Source organism: Castor canadensis, chromosome 4 (genome assembly GCF_047511655.1).
Source record: "Castor canadensis chromosome 4, mCasCan1.hap1v2, whole genome shotgun sequence".
In the NCBI taxonomy this organism is placed as follows: domain Eukaryota; kingdom Metazoa; phylum Chordata; class Mammalia; order Rodentia; family Castoridae; genus Castor; species Castor canadensis.
In genome coordinates, this window is record NC_133389.1 from 683,655 (window position 1) to 702,270 (window position 18,616).

The 18,616-nt window shown below is 51.0% G+C and overlaps 1 protein-coding gene across 4 annotated transcripts in view; it reads right to left on the reverse strand.

Moving 5' to 3' along the window:
* The window catches only part of Nfatc1 (nuclear factor of activated T cells 1), a 110,342-nt gene that overhangs the window by 79,331 nt on the left and 12,395 nt on the right, over window positions 1-18,616 (reverse strand). For all 4 annotated transcript variants that reach the window (XM_074069601.1, XM_074069604.1, XM_074069602.1 and 1 more), the window contains exons 2-3: window positions 17,279-18,380; window positions 273-432 (exon numbers count right to left, since the gene is read on the reverse strand). In XM_074069601.1, the coding sequence (XP_073925702.1) occupies window positions 273-432; window positions 17,279-18,380 (1,262 nt within the window). The remainder of the gene's footprint in view (window positions 1-272; window positions 433-17,278; window positions 18,381-18,616) is intronic.

Below are 18,616 nucleotides of genomic sequence, written 5' to 3' on the forward strand. Positions count from 1 at the left end.
TAGCTAACTGGCTGGAGTCATGCCCCCAGCCCTTTTAGCTCTAGCTATTTTTCAGACAGGGTCTTAGCGCTTTTGTCTGCAGCTGGCCTCTAAACACAATCCTCCTGCATATGCCTCCCATTTATCTGGGATTACAGATGTGCACCACACCTGGCCCTTTTTTTTTTTTTAACAGCGAGATAAGCCCTGTTAGTGTTGCCTCACAGCTGTGTTTCTGACAAAATAGAACTCAATGCATGAGCCGAGCTGGTGGGTCACAGCAGACCCCATACCTGCACGATGGGGTGTCCTCCAGCTGATGCCTTCACGGCCCCCCGGCTGCCCTCCGTCTCATAGTGAGCCCTGTGGTGGGACTTGGGCTGCACCTCGATCCGCAGCTCATAGGGACCCGAGTGGGATGGCAGCTGCCAGTCGAGGGCAGGCAGAGATGGGCTGGAAAGAAACAGAGGAACGGTAAGTGCAGGCTGATACTCAGAGACTAGCACCCGGTGCTGTGCCTCAGGCCACATTCACCCCCTCATCTGCAGCTCCCATCACTCCGTAAGGCCTTGGCTATCTGTCACCACATGGGTCACAACTGTGCAGAAGTTCATGAGTAAGATTAAAAAGCTTTCCTTCCTTCGGAACAGGTTTCTGTAGATAATTTAGCCTTCCTAACAGACAGGTTCCAGGCTAACCAAAAATCTTCTTAAATTCAAGAGGTCTGAGCCTGGCAAATCAAGGATGTAGAGGGCGGAGCCCCTGACATTTTTCTCTGAGTGGCCTCGGCCTGAGTATTGAAATACCGAGCGACACTGCTACCAACGGTGACGGAGGTGGTCTGAACAGATAGCCTGCAGGCCAGGCAGGGGAGCTGCCTCTTGGTAGCAGGGCTCTGGGCAAGACCACCCTCCTCCACACTAGAGCCATGGGAACACCTCCCCTGGAATGTCAGCACAGCTCCCACTGTGACAGAGCAATGTCACGGCAGTGGGGACATCCTCCTGACTGTCTGTGCTAGGCATCCCTGACGGCCATCAGGGCCGTTTCCTGTGAGAGGGTGTCAGCCTCCCATGCTCAGTTCCTGGCAGTTGAGTGGAGGGCTTGTCTAGAAGGGGGGCAGTCTCCTGGGGAAGGTATTCTGTGGGAGCTCAGCAGACTCCCCACTGCTTGAGGGGAGGCAGTTTGGGGGCTGCTGGCCACAGAGGCACAGCACAGAAGCAGAACAGTGCCCAGGACCCCTCTACCTATAGCAGTTCCCGACCCCACTGGTGTGGGGGCACCAAGGAGTGGAGGCTCCCCTGCCAACACCTTGATCCTGAAGGCCCAGGGTACCATCTTCATGGTTGTCATCTTAGCTAAGACAGTCACAGAAAGACTGTGCTTTGCTATAAATAGAAGAAGTAATAAACAAAATTCACCTAACTCCCAAGAAATTTAAAAAAGAAAAAGAGTCATATATATATATATATATATATAGAGAGAGAGAGAGAGAGAGAGAGAGAGACAAGAAGGGACGGAGACAGAGAGAGAGAGAGAAAGACAGAAGAAGGAGAGGCAGAAGGAGGAAGGGAGCAGCTCGGTGCCTCTCACCCTGGTGAAGGCCACTGTGTTTTCAAAGTTAGGAGTCTAAACTCTGTGCCGAATATTCTACAAGGATAATTCTGTGGAAACAGTTTGCTCTCGGGTCACCTACGATGCACCACACGGTGTATGTGCAGCTTACAGTAAGAACAGTTGACAAAACAAGAACTGTAATCTAGACAATTAAGACTTGCTCTGGTTGAAATTTTCTACTTGCATCTTCTGGACAGAAGGTCCAGGCTGTAAGGGCAGAGGGGATCAACCTCTGTCCACCTCTGCCTTTGGGGTCTGCTGCCCACAGGAGAGCCCTCTGACAGCCTGGCCTAGACCTGGGGTTTGCATCTGAAGACCCAGGCAGAGCTGGTCAACTCGGTTCCATCTTTTGAAAAGTCACACTCAGTGCAACCCAGAAGACAGGTAGTGGCCATTTGAAGTATCTCCACACAAAATCAAATCACCTATCACACACCACCATCCAGAGACTTGTCCACAATTGTCCAGAGACAACTGGGCACAGACATGAAAGCATTTTACTTAAAAAGGGACATATTTGCACAAAACAAAATATATGATCTAGTATCCTGGGTTTCCTTTTTTAAAAGAAAGATCCTATTTTGAGTATTTTAATATATTGTTCAAAATGATTTAAGGTACAGCATCACATTTTATCACACAAACAATTATTGCTCTATTCTTGGACTTTGGGTTGTTTTGAGTCTGATGCTGTTATAAATTAGAGTGACAAGAAACCCCCATGTTTAAACCTGCATCTCTGCCCTTCCTTAGCAAAAGTTCACAGGTCAAAGGGTGTGAGCACTTGGGGTTCATGATGCATTAGCTTCGTGCTTTCTGCAAATGCCCACTGGTCACAACAGGAGTCTGAGCTTTTTTAATCTTTGCCAAAATGACTCCCCCCAGAAATGGCTTCCCGTGTTGCCGTGTGTGCCTTATACAACACTTAAACACATGCAAAACCAAAAGCAACAGACAGCATAGATTAGTAAGTGACATAAGGAAAAATCACCCTTGTTCCACTAGCAGTAAGAGTTCTGGAAATATCCAGCCCTCTGTGTCTTACTAAGGACTCCATGGGGCCCCAGGCCACTTCCCAACAGAGCCTGGCCATGCTGGGACATGACGGCCATGCTCAGTAGTTACTGTCACAGGCAGCATGTGTCCGTCACTGTTCTCTGTGCCTGTTCAGAATAGCCACCTATGAAGTACAATCTCATGACTGCAGAGAAGGGGGACAGGGTGGCATGGGGAATGACGTAGCCTGGTATACTTACATGATGGACAAGTGTCCTAAGACATAATACAGAGTAAAACAAAGATGCAGGTCTGGAGGTGAGCAGCCTTGGGCCATGCCGGTGGCTAAAGTTGGAGATCCTGAGGACCTTCCCTCCCCAGAGGCCACAGCTATGAGTGGAGCCCTCTCCTGCCCAACTTGCACTGAGCCCCTGTGGCCCTCTCAATCTATCTCAGTTATACACCTGGGTGGCTTTGAGCAAATTACATTTTTCCTGAATTCTTGCAAGGACATTTTCACAAGGCTTTCCTTCAATTCTGTGAGTCCCGAGTACCTTGGGTCATAAATTAGTACAACCTCTGCCTCTAGTAACTGAAGCCACTTGGCTTTGCACTGGGACTCCTCACTGGGGTGGAAGGTGGGAAGGAGGAATGACAGACCCCCCTCCTGTGGTAATGGCCAAGTCATATCTTCCACAGTGCTGTGGTGCGTGGGCACAGAGCAGGGAGAAGCCTCAGTGCTCTCCATTTGAATCATGGTTCATAGTGTCATTTCCCATGAGAAAGGGCTCTGTCTTCTACTAACTGCTCCCTCACAGGAAGTGTGTGAAGATATTGCAAGTGCATCGGTCACAACCCGACACCACCTACACACTGGATCCCAAATCAGAGGCCATGAAGGGTTCATGTTCCCTGTTTGCTATCTACCACCCAGGTCTGAGTTTTCTGTCTTCACCTATGAACATCCGAGGTCAATTCCCAGAGATCCTGGGTAGCATCTCTATGCCATCTGACCACTGTGGAAGGTCAGTGCCATCTTCCCCCAGTGCAGACCTGCACAGGCTTGGCAACACCTCGACCAGCACAGCTCTAGGGAGGATCTGTCCAAGTCTAGTTCTTAGCCCAGTCCTACAAAGGACCCAGGCTTCCTCCATCGGGAGCAAATGCTAACCTCATTCCAGTGCTCAGGAAACACTTGTGGGTAAGACAGTCTTCCAAGACAAAGTTTCACTTTACCATTGTCTTCTGAGCCCTATGGCTTACATTTCTACCAGCACAGGGACCCTAGGAACTGAGAAGAAAGCCAACCACAAGAAGAAATGGAAGCACCCAGCTCAAGGCAAGGTCAACTCCATGACAGCAAACCACTGAGGAAGGCGTCCATGGTCTCCTCCTTCTTTCCAGCCACTCAGACAGCTGAGCAACGGCAGAGGCCATGGCTGCTCTGCCTGGAGCCCCAGACCAACAGCACTGCTGGGGGCCTGACCTGAGTGCTGGCTGTGTGAACTGCCACCTTCAAGGTTAAAGCAAAGTCACTGAACACCTGTCTTATCAACCCCTGAACACCTGCCCTGTTGAGGGTTCTTAATGTCACAGAGACATCAGTACCTGCACTCCGCAGACAGGCACACATCACTTGGCCAAACAGAACCAGAACTGGAGAGAGCTCTAGAGGCCACACTAGTCTGAGGGGATAACAGGGGCTACCAGGGATCAGACACCCCAGAGGCCAATGGCAAAACCCAGATGGACAGGGGATGAAAGTGCCCCCAAACAATTCTGCAGGAAGAGAAGGAGAGGGAAGCAAAACGTGTAGGTACCAGACATCTGCCCACAGCAGCGAGGACCATCTGGAACCTGATTCCGATGGGGAATCCAAGCACTTGATGAGATATGGGCTTGCTTTGCAGTACGTATTAGGTGAGATAATGAAACTGAGTTCCCGTCTCAGAGGAAGACACGAGGAGGCACTTACAGATGAAGCTGTGGGAGGCTCTGCCTGCTCAGACCTCAGACCAACAAGGTGTGCACCGAGTGAGTGAGGGATGGAGCCAGTGACCACCTGTGCAGGGGCCATGCTGGCCTTTCCAGGTCCAGGTTTAAGATTCCCTGTGGTGAAATGTGAAAGACCAAACAGTTTTCAGGAGTGAGCTCTGAGGGCATGAACTGAAATCACCACTGTGGGAGTCTAAGTTGCAGGATTACCAGGGTGCACTTTACTTTTTGGTCTTCTGTATTTTTAAAATATCTGGTGTGCTTGAAGAAATTACTTTCTGAATAAAACTCCAATTGCCTAGGAAGTAAGAGCAAGCATTGGCAAATGGGACTGCATGGGATTAAAAAGCTTTTGCACATCAAAGGGAACAAAGACCAAAATCAAGAGATTTTGGTCTTTTTTTCCACAGAATGGGAGAAAATCTTCTCCAGCTATTCAACAGGTAAGGGATTAATATCTAGAAAACACTAAAAGCTCAAAAAAACCTAACAGCAAAAGAACTGACAATAGCCCATTAATATCTGCCAATTAATATGGACAAATAAATTGAACAGACAGTTCTCAGAAAAAGAAATACAAATGGCTAATAAATCCATGAAGAAGTGTTCACGTCCCTAGTCATAAACCGAATGCAAGTCCAAACAACACTGAGATTTCATCTCTCAGTCAGAGTGGCCATGATCAAGAACACAAACACTGGTGAGCACGCAGGAAAAATGAGCCGTATATCCTGTTGTGGGAATTTCCACTATGGAAATCAGAATGGAGGTTCCTCAAAAAACTAAAAAGAGGCCTACCTTATGACCCCGCCATCCCACTCTTGGCCATATACACAGAAGAATGTAAATCAACACACAAGAGTGACACCCGCACCCATGTCTGTTGTGGCTTTCTTCACAATAACCAAACTGTGACATTAGCCAAGGAGCCAACAACAGATGAATAGATAAAGAAAATACGATATGAAACAGAAATATTTATATATAATAGAATGTTATATATAAATATATATATATATATTTCTTTACTCAGCCATAAAGAAAAATGAAATTATGTCAATTGCAGAAAAGTGGATGGCACAGGAGGTCATGTTGAGTGACGTAAGCCAAGTGTCACAGGTTCTCGTTCATTTGTGGAACATGGACCTAAAATGACGATGACGGGGACCTAAATGTGAAAGGGAGACTGTCTGGGGGGGGCGTCAATGAAAGAGAGGAGGGGAAAGGAAAGGACACTGGGGGGGAGAAGAGAAAGTACTCTACTATATACATGTTTTTAAAAAATAAATTTGAAAAGGGGAGGGGGAGGGGCATAAGAATAAATGGAGGAGATGTCTTCAAAGTACACCATGCACATGTATGGAGTTGTTTACATTAAACCCCTTGTGCTATTAATGTATGCTAATTAAAAATATAATAAAACTATTAAAACTATGAAGTAAAAAATACCCCCAAATTTTCAAAATAAAGTATCTGGTTTGACTAGCAAAAAGAAAATCATCAATGTTTTTTAGGTTTCGGTTTAATCTTCTGTGCTTACCCTGCCCCCACTTGTTATACTGGTTTGAAGCAAAGATGAGGCCACCTCTGTCCCCTCTTTAGACAGGCGTCTGTCACCCACATATGAAGACCAACTGTAAGTCAGCCCCGTTAGAAATACAAGAATCAGAGCACCTCCTTCTGTGTGAGCCTTCCTGTGCGCCAAAACCCAGAGGAGACACAGTTTTACTTAAATTAAGGCTTGGGTAAAATCCTTCAATTCTGAATCTCCCAAGACTTAAAGCCCCTATGTGCTCATCTTAGAAGAAAGAGGTGAGGGTTACTTATGCCTCCTGTAATTCTAAGACAGGCGAAACTACGACGTCTAAGATGGCAGGACTGAAACCTCCCTTGGGGAGGATAATGAAAGCAAGTCTAAGAAACCAAGACCTTCAAAGTTGTGACATGGACCTCAGAGTCAGCAGGCAAAGGCCTCCTAATTGTTCAGTTGTTTGTGATTTTCCCATTCATTGAAAAAGAGAAAGAAAGAGGAAGAAGGAGGGAGGGAGGGAGAGAAGGAAGGGAGCAAGAAAAAAGGGAGGGAGGGATGAAGAGAAGGAAGGAAGGAAAGAGGGAGGGAAGGAAAGGAAGGTCAGAGGGAAGAGGCTATCAGAGCATTTTTCTGCTGTTTTAGTGGAGTCTGGGCCTCAAGGGCTCCATCTGTCCATCCATTCGTCCATCTGTCCAAGGCCAAGCCCAGGACCACACAGCAAACTGCTGCCAATGGTCCAGAGTTGGCCTCAGCCCCCTGACCACAGGACTCTGCCTGAGGAAGTTCATCCCACCCAAGAGAGGTCAGCTTTCCTGGACACCAGCCCAGAGCCTGGGTGGAAGAGGACAAGGGCCCGCCCAGGACAAAACTGAGATTCCAGCTGATGACCTGACAGGATGCAGGATCCGTGGGTGATGCTTTTTCACCCTGCCTGAATCCAAGCGTTGGCCCTGGACAGGATTCCTGGCTCCCCAGCCCTACTGGGTCTGCCACTGGGCACCAGCTCCCACTTTCCGTGGAGCATGAGAGAAGACCTTAGGGACCACATGGCTGTAGCCCATGACCTGAGAACAGGGGTCTTAACAAAAGCTCCCCCTTTTGTTTTTGTCAAGTTGGAAAGGGCAAGAGTGGGGAAGCAGCCTTTGCAACCTGGGGAATCTTGGATCTCACACAAGGAAGAGGAGCCTGGGGCAACCACCCACTGCTGACCGCAGAGGCCACCCCTTGTCTGCCATGCTGCCACCTTGGGCACCTGTTGCTAAGGAGCTGCTCCCCTGAGATAGGCATCCACATCCACAGGCGTAGGCAGGTAAGGTACTTTCATGAGGACCCTGATTGAGGAATGGAAAGGCAGGGATCCACGCCCCAGTCCAGGAGGGCTCGGGACCAAGGGGCTGCCTTCCATTGGCTTCTGCCTCTTGTGGCCCAGCTCCCCAACACCACAGCTGTGCAGGCCACCTCCACCTGCTGCTCCCAGAACCAATCTTGACCCCGAGGGCAATGATCTGCTCTGTCCTCCACCCTCCCTGGTGTCTGGTCCAGTGGCCTCTGGGACTCCTGTTCCTCTGCCCAGGAGGCAGTCTCCATCCCAGAGAATGGAGTATGTGCCTAGCTCAGGAATGTAAGTCAAAGTCACAAATCTAGAACTTGCAGAACACAGGCAGCAGGCAGCATTTCTGCTCCAAATGAAATTCAGGAATTTCCTAAGGCTGGCTGTTTTCTGAGGTTCTGTAAAACACAGCAGGAATACATTGACAAGGAAGCTCTTCTTCTAAGCATTGCTTCGGCTCTGTGTCCCCCACCCTCCCTTCCACCAGGTGCCTTTGGAGCCCAGGCCCTGCTCTTCCAGGCTTAGGGGCTGCCGCTGCTGGGAACACTCCAGCTTTGTACTGTGGGGAGAGCAGAGCTTAAGCCAGCCAGGCTGAGCCTCCAGGCTCCCCACAGCTCGGGGAGGACAGCACCCTGGGGGCTTCTGCCACTGCACGCTGTAGCCCACTGAGAGCTGCCCTCGTAGTTCCTAAAAAACTGGGAACAGGAGAACTTGCCTTCTAGTCTCCCAAACACTGCATTTCAGGGCAAGCTTCGGGATGAGAAGGAAAAGAACCTTTACTTTTAGAGTATCTCCTGACCAGACACTGCACATTGGTGCACACTGCACACAAAAAGCCCCTCTCTGTCTGTTCTGCCCTGAGGAACAGGCTGTCCAGATGGGGTGGCCTGCCTGTTTCAGGCTGGAGAAAAGGGGCAGAGAGGAAGATGGAGGAGTGATTCCCTGCAGGGGAATGCCTGTGGGAAGCAAGAGGTGGCCCCTCCTACTCCCTCGGTCCCCAGACAGGTTTGGGGGTGGGGGCAGGTCCTGTGAGTCCCCTCGTTCACTGGTCCCTGCCATTGCCTCCTTAGCAGTCACCGCTAGGGCACTGTCACACAATGATATTTTAGCAACGAGAATGCTTCAGGGCATGCCTGCTGTGAACCCACAGCATGAAAACCAAAACTGAAAACAAATAAAAACAAAAATCAAGAAATTCAATATTGCAGAATGGGGTGCAAGGAAGTCACCCCATCTGTCATGATTTCTAAGTGATGCTGAAACAGTCACCTCCAAGCTCTCAAAGTTCGCTCAGCCTGCCCAGTTTGGTGCCAACCTGAAGGGAAGACGAGTCAGCATTAAGTAGGATCCACTACTGTTACAGGGAGTTAAGAGCAAACTCCTCTGCTGCCGGTGGACACTCTGAGCGTCGATCGAGCGTGATGGGATGCACACGAGCACATCGCCTCCAGGGCTGGGGAGCTCACAGACCCACAGAGGCCCTGGCTGTTGCTGAAACTGGATTTTGTCTCCTCTTGTTACAGCTGTCCTTCATCCTTGGGGTAGAATAGGCCTCGGGAGTGGTAGCCAGGCAGCCATGTGCACTCTCGGCCACAGTGACACGGCTATGACAGCTCCTGTGTGGTGGCAGTGCTAAACGGTGTGGCCCATCTCTTCCTGATCCTGCCTGAAAAACAATGCTACCAGCTAACACCTTGTTCTGTTCGCTGTGCTTGCCACCTCCAGTACGTACCAGCAGGCATACCCAGCACTTGTGGGGATAAGCCAAGGCCCTGCCTCCCAGTGACAAGGTGAAAGCCATGGTCAGACATGGGGGACTCAAGCCTGGTGTCAGATGATGACCACATCATGCTCAACCCGAGCATAGCGGCTGACGGCCTCACAGTTTCTTATTCATTAAGTGTGTGTCTAGCAGGGTGCTGGTGGCTCACGCCTATAATCCTAGCTACTCAGGAAGCAGAGATCAGGAGGACTGCAGTTCAAAGCCATTCAGGGCAAATAGTTCACAAGACCTTGTCTCAAAAAACCCTTCACAAGAAAGGACTGATGGAGTGACTCAAGGTATAGGCTCTGAGTTCAAGCTCCAGTACTGACAAAAGAAAGTGAGTCCAAACACTTCCATGTGCCATAGTCTCATGACACAAGGCTGACCGATGCATAACTGCTCCACAGCAAGCTCCAGCTCCTCCACCCCAAGCTTAAGCCAAGGCTCCAGCACTAGCATAGGGACTTCCAAGTCACTGGTGCCTCTGGCTACTTAGAGATCCTCTGCCCCAGAGTTCTGGCTCCAGGAAAAACAGGGGTCATGAGTCACTGCAAGCAGATGGCTAGGGATTAGATATACACAGTCATCTTCACCTGTGGGGAGCATTCCCACATGACTCTAGGTCTGGCCAGGCTCATCCCGGTGACCTGGGCAATTCTCTCTCTGGGAGAAACAGCCTTGCAGCAAGGGGGCACAGCTGGACGGTGATCTCCCAAAAACCTGTGCAGGGGTACAAATGCATAATCACACCTACACTAAAACCTCTGGACCACGTTCACAATGGACATCGCCACTTCTTAAGAGCACATGCATGTGAAATCTGTGTCCCAAGGGAACCAGACCCCCACCCCTGCAGAGTCTAATGCACAAGTCCAGCCAAAATCTAAGCCATGGTGGTGGTGCCTGCCTGGTCCTTCCCTTCTCTCTACAGGGTCCTCACCAGGGAAATGGTCTGTGATCGCCCCGTGTAGGTGAAGATTCAGAGGGCAAGTGGCCTCATTTGGGAATTTCGGAGGTGGGGTGGTAGGGGGACCGACATCCAAATTCAGCTTTTCAACCACTCTTTGGCAAGGCCAACACCATCTCTGTCAAACTCCAGCTTCCAGAATACATTTTAGAGGAGGCCGTAAAAAGGCAAACCTCCTCATGATAGATAAAAACATTTTTGCTCAAGATTCTAAGAAACCCTGGCAAATAAACCCCATTACTTTGCAACTTAGAGTCTAGTGCTAGAAGCGAATGAGTGAGTTTACAACCCCAGTCACGAGGGTGCTGTACAGTTGACCCAGCTGCAGGTCACTAGCTACCAATTCCCTCCGCTTTCCCCCCATACCCCTCCTACCCACACACACGCACAACGTCTGAGCAGGAATCAACTGTTTTGTCTGTGGTCACTGACGCACGGCGGCCCTGGACACTTCCTTCTAGCCGGGACTCTTAGCAGTTTTGGAAATCTTGAAACTGGAGACTTGCGAAGGCTTTAGGCTGGGACTGTCCCAGATATGGCAAGACCATGTGCGGCCAGTCCTCCCTCCTGAGGGCATGTCGTTCCATCTAATCGGCAACATTTTGGGTCTCAATGGTTGGACTTAAAAGTCTGAGTAGGCACCAAGCCACAAAGATTCAAGTTATCTCAGTCTCCCTAGGATTGCAGAAGTACTCAAGTTCCCTTTTTTCCAGGGAAGAACCTTCAAGAGAGAACAGAGGCCTGTTCTATTTTCACAACCTGCTTAAAAATCCTAGCTGAAATGTCAGGCCAATCTCCAAGCTAGGAATCAGCATTGCAAAACACGTTCTCCATGCATTGCTTGATCTCTGACACCAGAAGCAAACACACAACATGGGAGCCACCCAGTGCCACTGCAGGCTACAGGAGGAAGTGAGCAAGCCGGTGCCTTATGCAGGCTCAGCTTTGATCACATTCCAGAGAATTCCAAATACAGCAACCGGGTTCAAAATGCTGTGCTCCTTACCCATGAGGCCCTAGAAGGCAGTCCTCCTCCCCAAGGGATCCTGGCTCCCAGGCCCTGTAGACCCTATTGCATTCCACCCCAGGGAGGCCCCTAATGAGTCTTGTTCCAAAACATCCCTGCTTCCTGTCCACCTCACACTTCGTTCCGGTCAGAGCTAACCCGACGGGGCTCCTGGGAGTCAAGGTACAGGCTTTGGGACCAGCTTTTCCAGGCCTTTGCTCAGTTATTAACTCAGGGCAAAGGACCAACTCTGGTCTTGGTTCCATCCCCATCAGATGGCTATGCTTAGACCTGAGGCCCTATGAGTCCTTATCTACAGAGAACCCATAGGATATGGGTGGGTGACAGAGGACTCTTCCCAGTCACAGGCCAGCCTGCTGCCCTCCCAAGTCCCCAGGAACACCCAGGCTCTACAGGATGACGGGAAGGCAGGAAGAAGGCACGGCCAAGAGATTCTGCCCCATGCCCCCAACCCAGACCCGCAGGTGAAGCAGGGATAGCAGACATCAAAGCCAAAATCAAGAAGAAACACTCGGTCAGTAGCTACTGAGTGCACGAAGCATGTCCACAGACCCACAGCCTGCAGGAGCCTCAGCATCTGCCATGACCTCTGCCCAAGCACCACTGCCAGGTGAGGCTGGATTGGCTAGGTAGAGTAGCTGTGTGTGACCACTCCATCAGAGCCCAGGAGTGTGGTCTGTGCTCATTTCTAGCACAGGGCCACCCTCCAGGTCACTCATCACAAAGCTTCTCTCAATGTCAGACTCTGAGGGCAGCTTACTGATAGGAGTTGAAGGGAGTCACAGGCTGTCCTCTTATGCTTAGAGCCAGGGAAGGTGACCCAAGAGTCCATGAATCAACAGGATGGGATGCTACAGCCAGGCTACGGCAAGGAGACAGCTCAGAAGAAGCAACACAAGCTTTGGGCATGACCAGGGCACTAGGATCCCTCGGGGAAGGAAAAGGGGAAGGGTTCATAGTGTCAGAGCACTGGGAATGGCCATACAGCTTATGAACCGACTGAGGCGCAGCCATGGAGGTGCTTTGCAAGTCACGAGGGCCATTTCACGCCCCCAGATTCTGTGCTGATCTCTTGTCTTCCAAGGAGGCGACATCAGCAGTCCCCTAGAACAGCAGGATGGGCCAGGAAGGACCCTGCTTCCTGCGTCTCTACCCCTTCACTTGTCACATTACTATTGGGAATAACTGCCAAGGCTGAGGCTCTCCTGAGCTCTGCAATCGCCATCACCCCAAAGGGCCCACCAGGAACCTCAGACATTGGAGATCTGAACAGTCCAGCTAGGCCACCAGAGCCTGGAGACCTGGGGACCCACGGGAGCCCATGAAGTCTTCCATGGACACCCCGCCTGACCGGACCTACATGGATACCAGAGGCACAAAACGGCGATCCAACCCAGAATTCCCTAACGTTTGGAGAAACGGAAGCGCTGGGTTTAGTGCTACCCAACCACAGACTGGTTTGATCTTACTTGGGATAAACTCCAGCTATTCGGATATCCTCTGAAGCGCAAGGTGGGTTCGTTAGGCCTTTCAAAGCTATCGTGCAGGCATGTCATCAAAGGTGGTGGTATCGCTGAGGCTCCACCATCACAGCCAAACCTGAAAGAACAGTGTCTGACATTCTTAACATGTGTCTCTGCCTGATTGTCGCAGCCAAGCAGGCTCTGAGGAAAAACATCCACCAAGTCTAGCCTACCCTTAGGACCACTACTGTTTTAAAAAGAAATGACTTGCTGAGGAAATCAGGATCCAGGTTCCTCAAAAAGCTAAAAATAAAACCACCAAAGGAATATAAGTCACCATGCAATGGAGACACCTGCACACCCACGTTTACAGCAGCACCTTTCACAAGAGCCAAGCCATGGAGTCAGCATGGTAGTCATCCACTGATGAATGGTAGAGAAAATGTGGCACATATGCACAGTAGAGTATTATTCAGCCTTAAAGAGGAATGAAATTGTGTTGTTTGCAGTGTGGAACTGGTGTGCATGACACTAAGTGAAATGAGCCAGACTGAGAAAAACAAATATCCCATGTTCTCTCACATATGGAATGTAGACCTAAAAAAAAAAAAAGAATGACATGGGTGCACGAAGGGGGAGACAGCAGGAAGGGGAAGGGTGAATATAATCAAAGTAATTCATACGCATGTCTGAGAATAATGAAACCTGTTAAAAACGGTTTATAAGAAGGAGGGAGGGGAGTAAGAAAGAGTAAGGGGGGTGAGTCTGATCAAGTGCATGATGAAGTGAGGAATGAAAGCAGCCCAATGAAACCTTCTGGCAGGATTAATATGCACTAATTTAAAAATTAAGGAAAAAGCAGTGGCTCATGTATAGGAAGTTAACAAATGGCTCCTGATGTCATACACACTCAAAGTGCTTCTGCTTTCCCCAAATTGGTTCCCGTTTATCTAAATTCCTCACGTAACACTGCCTCTGTACAAAATGCAAATCCAAAGATCACGCCGGGTGCAGGTAGCGAAAGAAGGACACTTCCTGGGTCTCTCCTGGAAGAAAAGAGACAGTCTCGCACAGAGCCAACACTTCGTTGTCAGGACAGGGGCTCAGTGATGGACAGGTCAATACAAAAATCCCTAAAACCTACCATCTGAAAACCACATTTGGGATGCCCTTCCCTCGCAGGCCAGGGACAGGTGCTAATACCCATCTCTGTGCTGCCAGCCCGTGGCACACTTATCTGTGCTCCGTGAAAAGTCACTCTGCCCTGCCGGAGTTTTTGTTGTTACTCAGCATGACCTGTAGGAAGATGCCAGGTAGGAAGAACCAGGTCCTTCTCAGAGGCCAGACAGCCTGAGCCTGGCTAGAAGAGAGATTAACTTCTGATTGTCCACCGGGCGCAAGCAAGTCACTGTGACTTCTCTGCCAGCTTCCCAAGCTTCCGTGACATTCAGTTAAACCCTAAACTCTAAAACCATGAAATTCTATCAAATACCCCCCACATTTTTTTTTTTTTTTGGTGGTCCTAGAGTTTGCAACGAGGGCTTCGTGCTTGCCAGGAAGGTACTCTATCGTTTGAGCCACTCAAATGATGACAGCCCTTTTTTGTACTGGGTATTTTTGAGGTAGAGTCTCATGAACTATTTGCCTGGACTGACCTTAAACCACTATCCTTCTGATCTCTGCCTTCTAAAGAGCTGGGATTACAGGCGAGAGCCACACTGCCACACGGCTCAAATGCTCTTAATTAGCTTCCTCAGCTGCAGCAAGAATTCAGTGTTGTTCTTTGATCCCCCATGGGCCAATGGGAGTGCTCCTCACAGGAAAGGAGGTGGGTGCCACAAAAAAGAGCAAAGAACACCCCAGAAAGAAAGTGATCACAGAGCACTTCACTCCCCTTGAGAAGACAAGCAGGGTGCACTTTTCTTAAAAGTCCTTTAGCATGGGGACAGAATTGGAAGAGTTCTGTCCTGGGCACAGGACTTGCTGTGGGAATTCCCCAGCCCAAATTGGGAGAGGAAGGAGAACCAACCTTTTGGGGCTACTGTTGCCTCCTACATGCATGCTGGCAGCGCTAGCAGGGAGGCAGCCTGGCTGCTCCATGGCACTGGTGAAATAGCTTCACATTTCATCCCCCTGCGGCTTCCTGCAGCCCCAGGCAGCCGTTAATGAGTCTATGGAAACACATTGCAAGGGACCAGGAAACATATTTCGAGGTGGAACCAAAACAGAGGGGAAAGGTGAACTTCCACCCCAGAGTGGTGTGGACATCTCACGTGTCTTGTTTGTCTGCATTAACTCACAGGAATGCCATAGCATCACAACCCACCAGGGAGTTCTGGGGCCACAAGATAAAGACCATGGGATCACTGGCCGCCCAGCTACTGCCAAGGCTCCCAAGCAAAGGAAGAAAACAGCAATTGTGTTTTCCAGCGACTGTGTCACAGACAGGCTGGGGCAGGCAGACCGACAGTTGATTGTAAGCTAAGGACCCAGGCGAGGGACCTGGGAAGAAGTGAATAGATTCCATGTTTAAAGGCATTCTGCCATTTTCCCTGGGACAGTAAGACAGAGGTCAGGGGTTAAATTATGACTCTCAAAACTCCATGTGGAGTGCTGACATTCAGTACCTCAGAAGATGGTGTGTTTGGGGGGGCTAGCAGAGTGGCTCAAGTGGTAGAGCACCTACCTAGCAGGCATGTAAGCCCTGAATTCAATCCCCAGTACTGCCAAAAAGGAAAAAAGAAGATGATGCATTTGGAGCAAGGCCTTTAAAGAGATGACCAAGTTGAGATGAGGTCACAAGGGTTAGCCTGGACCCACCCTAAGAAAGGGGACAGCCAGACACAGACACACACAGAGGGAGATGAGGGACATCTTCAAGCCAAAAAAGAGGCCTCAGGAGGAACTGTCCTGGTGACCTCCTAACCCTGGGCTTCTAGGCTGAGGTGTGAGAAAACAGATTCCGACATTAGAGCCCTGTCCACAGGTCAGGTCCTGCCATGACAGCCACCACACAGAGATACAAGGCTTACCCATTTTCACAACTTCTTTAAAACACTTCAAGCTCACGGCTGCAGTTATTCTTGATGGCATGTCTTGTCCCTTCATCTCAAAGAGTTCAATTAAGTCTGTTACAAGTGACAATGACCTCACTGTCCACGAAATACACATCATGAAGTATGATACCGAGTGACCGTGAAAGTCTCAGAGGGTCAGGGTTGAAACACTCTTGGGTTTTGTTGAATAAAAATCCTGATAACCCAGTCTCTAAAACACCACCTCTTGGAGTTTTAGAATTCTATGTTTATGTGTTAATGCCAATTCTGAGACTCACTTAGATGACATGCTGACTTGCCAGACCTTTAATACCTACCCCCCTGGACCCCACCCCAGGATTGAGATGAGAGAGAGGCGAACATGTTGCGTGCCTCTAGAAGGCCCAGGAGTGCCTCTCTCCAACCTCCCTGGCTGCTGCTCACGCCCCACGTCTCATCCCAACCTCTACACTGTGCCACACACTTTCAGCAAGAACCCGTGGGTTCATTCACAGCCCAGCCCTAAACAGGCACAAGCACAGACGGCTCTGCTGGACTTGGCCACACACCTGCACTGTGGAGGAGGGATTTTCTAGAAGGGCAGGTGTGCATCTGGGGGCACAAGCTGCTGAAAACCAGTTAGTTCTGCCCCAGTCATGCTTCGGGATGCCCTGACAGGAAAGAACAGGAAAAACCAAAGCAAAAGCGAGAAGCTCCAGGCCTGGGCTGCCTGGGCTGCACACAGAGTCCTTGGGACTCACAATTGCCTCGGCCTGGGGACGTGGCCCTGGGCCTGACATCACATGCGGCCCTCAATGGCCTGAGCGGGTGTTTTCATGCTTCGGATAAAGATCCTGGAGCAGGAAGAAGCCTGACAGGGTCATGAGCGGCCCACCTGTTAGGAAAGCTGTTTAGTTAAAAATAAAAGCATTGGGCTGGTTAAATGGGCCCTACGGAGTGCAAGCAGTTCTGAGCCCCGTTAAAAAGGAAAACCAACAACCCAAGACCGGAGTTTGGAACACGCTCGAGCTCCCCGTTACCAGACTGCCAGCGACTCTCGCGCCAGCCTCCTGGGAGGAGGCGGCTGTGTTGTTCATGAAACACGGGAGCGCTGGCTGCTCTGGGGGGCTGTTGAGCTAAAGTCCCATCTGCACCCTGTGCGGTGACAGCAATTAAGGCGGAGAAAGGAAGTGGGTGAGCAGCAGGCACAGCCCACATGGGAGGGGCAGGGCTGCTCTGGCTCTAATAAAAACATGGCTGTGTGTGCATATGCGGCAAACCCTGAAGTCCTGTGGAATTCATGTATTATGGCCCTGGCCCAACCTCCAAGAAACAGGGTCTTAGTGATGATCAAGTCACAATGAGGCCCTTAGGGTTAGGGCAGGCCTTATGGAAGGGAACTTGGAGACAGACAGGCACACAGGGAGCCTGCAGAAAAGGAGGCAGAGGGGAACAGTGGTGCCCCAAGAAGTACCAGCAAGAGAGGTAAAAGTAGTGCCGTCCAACAGCCCCAGAAACCCACACCCCAGGTGTGCAGCCCTGGATGCATCCAGCCTCGCCCACAGCTGCTCACCTCATGTATGAAGCAGGGGACAGCGACTTGGGCTTGGCCCACTGGTAAGAGGCCTGTGGCACTGACAAGTACTGCTCACAGAAGCCACCTTTCCTCAAGTGCTGGAAGGCGAAATCCTCAGGCGGGAAGTCGGACGTGGGTGGGGTTGTGCCCAGGTCCTCCCCAGCCGGCTCCACCTTGAGTGCCACCGAGGGTGCATGCTCCAGGGTTGTCTTGCGGGACTTGATGGGAACGCCATCACCCAGGTCCAGGCTGCTGTCGGTGGTCAGGGCGTTGATGGCCGCCACGATGGCAGAGCTGGTGTACTGGGTAGTGTTGCCAAGCCAGGTGTCCTCAGTCACGCTGACTCTAGGGGAGCCGTGTGGAGATGGTGTGGGTGAATGATGGGGTGAGCAGGAGGGCTGCCGGCCATTGAGGCTGTATTTGCGCTTGTTGCAAGGGGATGTGGGCCGGGAGCCACGGGCCCCCAACCAGCTCTCCTCTGTGACACTTGCTCGGGGTGAGGTGGACGGAGAGTGCCGTGGGGAGCCCAGCAGGTGGCAGGCGCCCAGGCCTCGGGGAAATGCTTCCTCAGGGTCTGTGGTCTTGGGTGACACGCAGGGCGACTGCCACGGGGACGTCTGGGGGGATGCGTATGGGTACGAATAGTTGGACTCGTAGGAGGAAGCCTCAGAGTTGCAGCTCCGGGAGGACAGGCTGCTGGCCGGGCTCAGGCAGGAGGGGTCTCTGTATGCCTCTAGGCCAGGCAGGTGCAGTGTGGCTGTGGACGGCGACCGCTTACAGCTGGGAAGCACGTCCTCCACTTCCACATCATGGAAAAACTGGCCACTGCCGTGGTGCAGGCCCAGGTATGAGGTGATCTCAATGCGAGGACTCTCCAGAGCTGGGGCCCCGTTGGGCCGGGTGTTAGTGGAAGGCAGAAAGTACCCTGAGGGTCCGCTGTCCACAGCCCCTCCATACCCTGACGGGTGATTTGCTGAAGGAACAGCTGAGATGCCCGGAGTGGACGTCTGGAGATCATGGCATGGGGCCGGCAAGGAGGTGTGTGCAGCTGGGAGAGGCAGAGAGGAGCCAATGCCGGGAGATGCGTAACTGTAGTGTTCTGGAAAGACAAGGAAAAGACGGCATGAGGGCTGGTCAGAAAAAAGCACCAACCTATGAACTCCGTGAGCCCAAGACCTGGCACCACCATCCTCGGACGGCCCAGGCCCCTAGCCCTCAGTCACCCAGCCTCAACCTCTAAGGAGTGGCCTCTGACATGTCCAGAGGCCAGATTGCCTCCTACCTGACTCAGCTTGTATGCATTTGTCCAAGGGCTTCCTGTGATCCCCTCCCAGA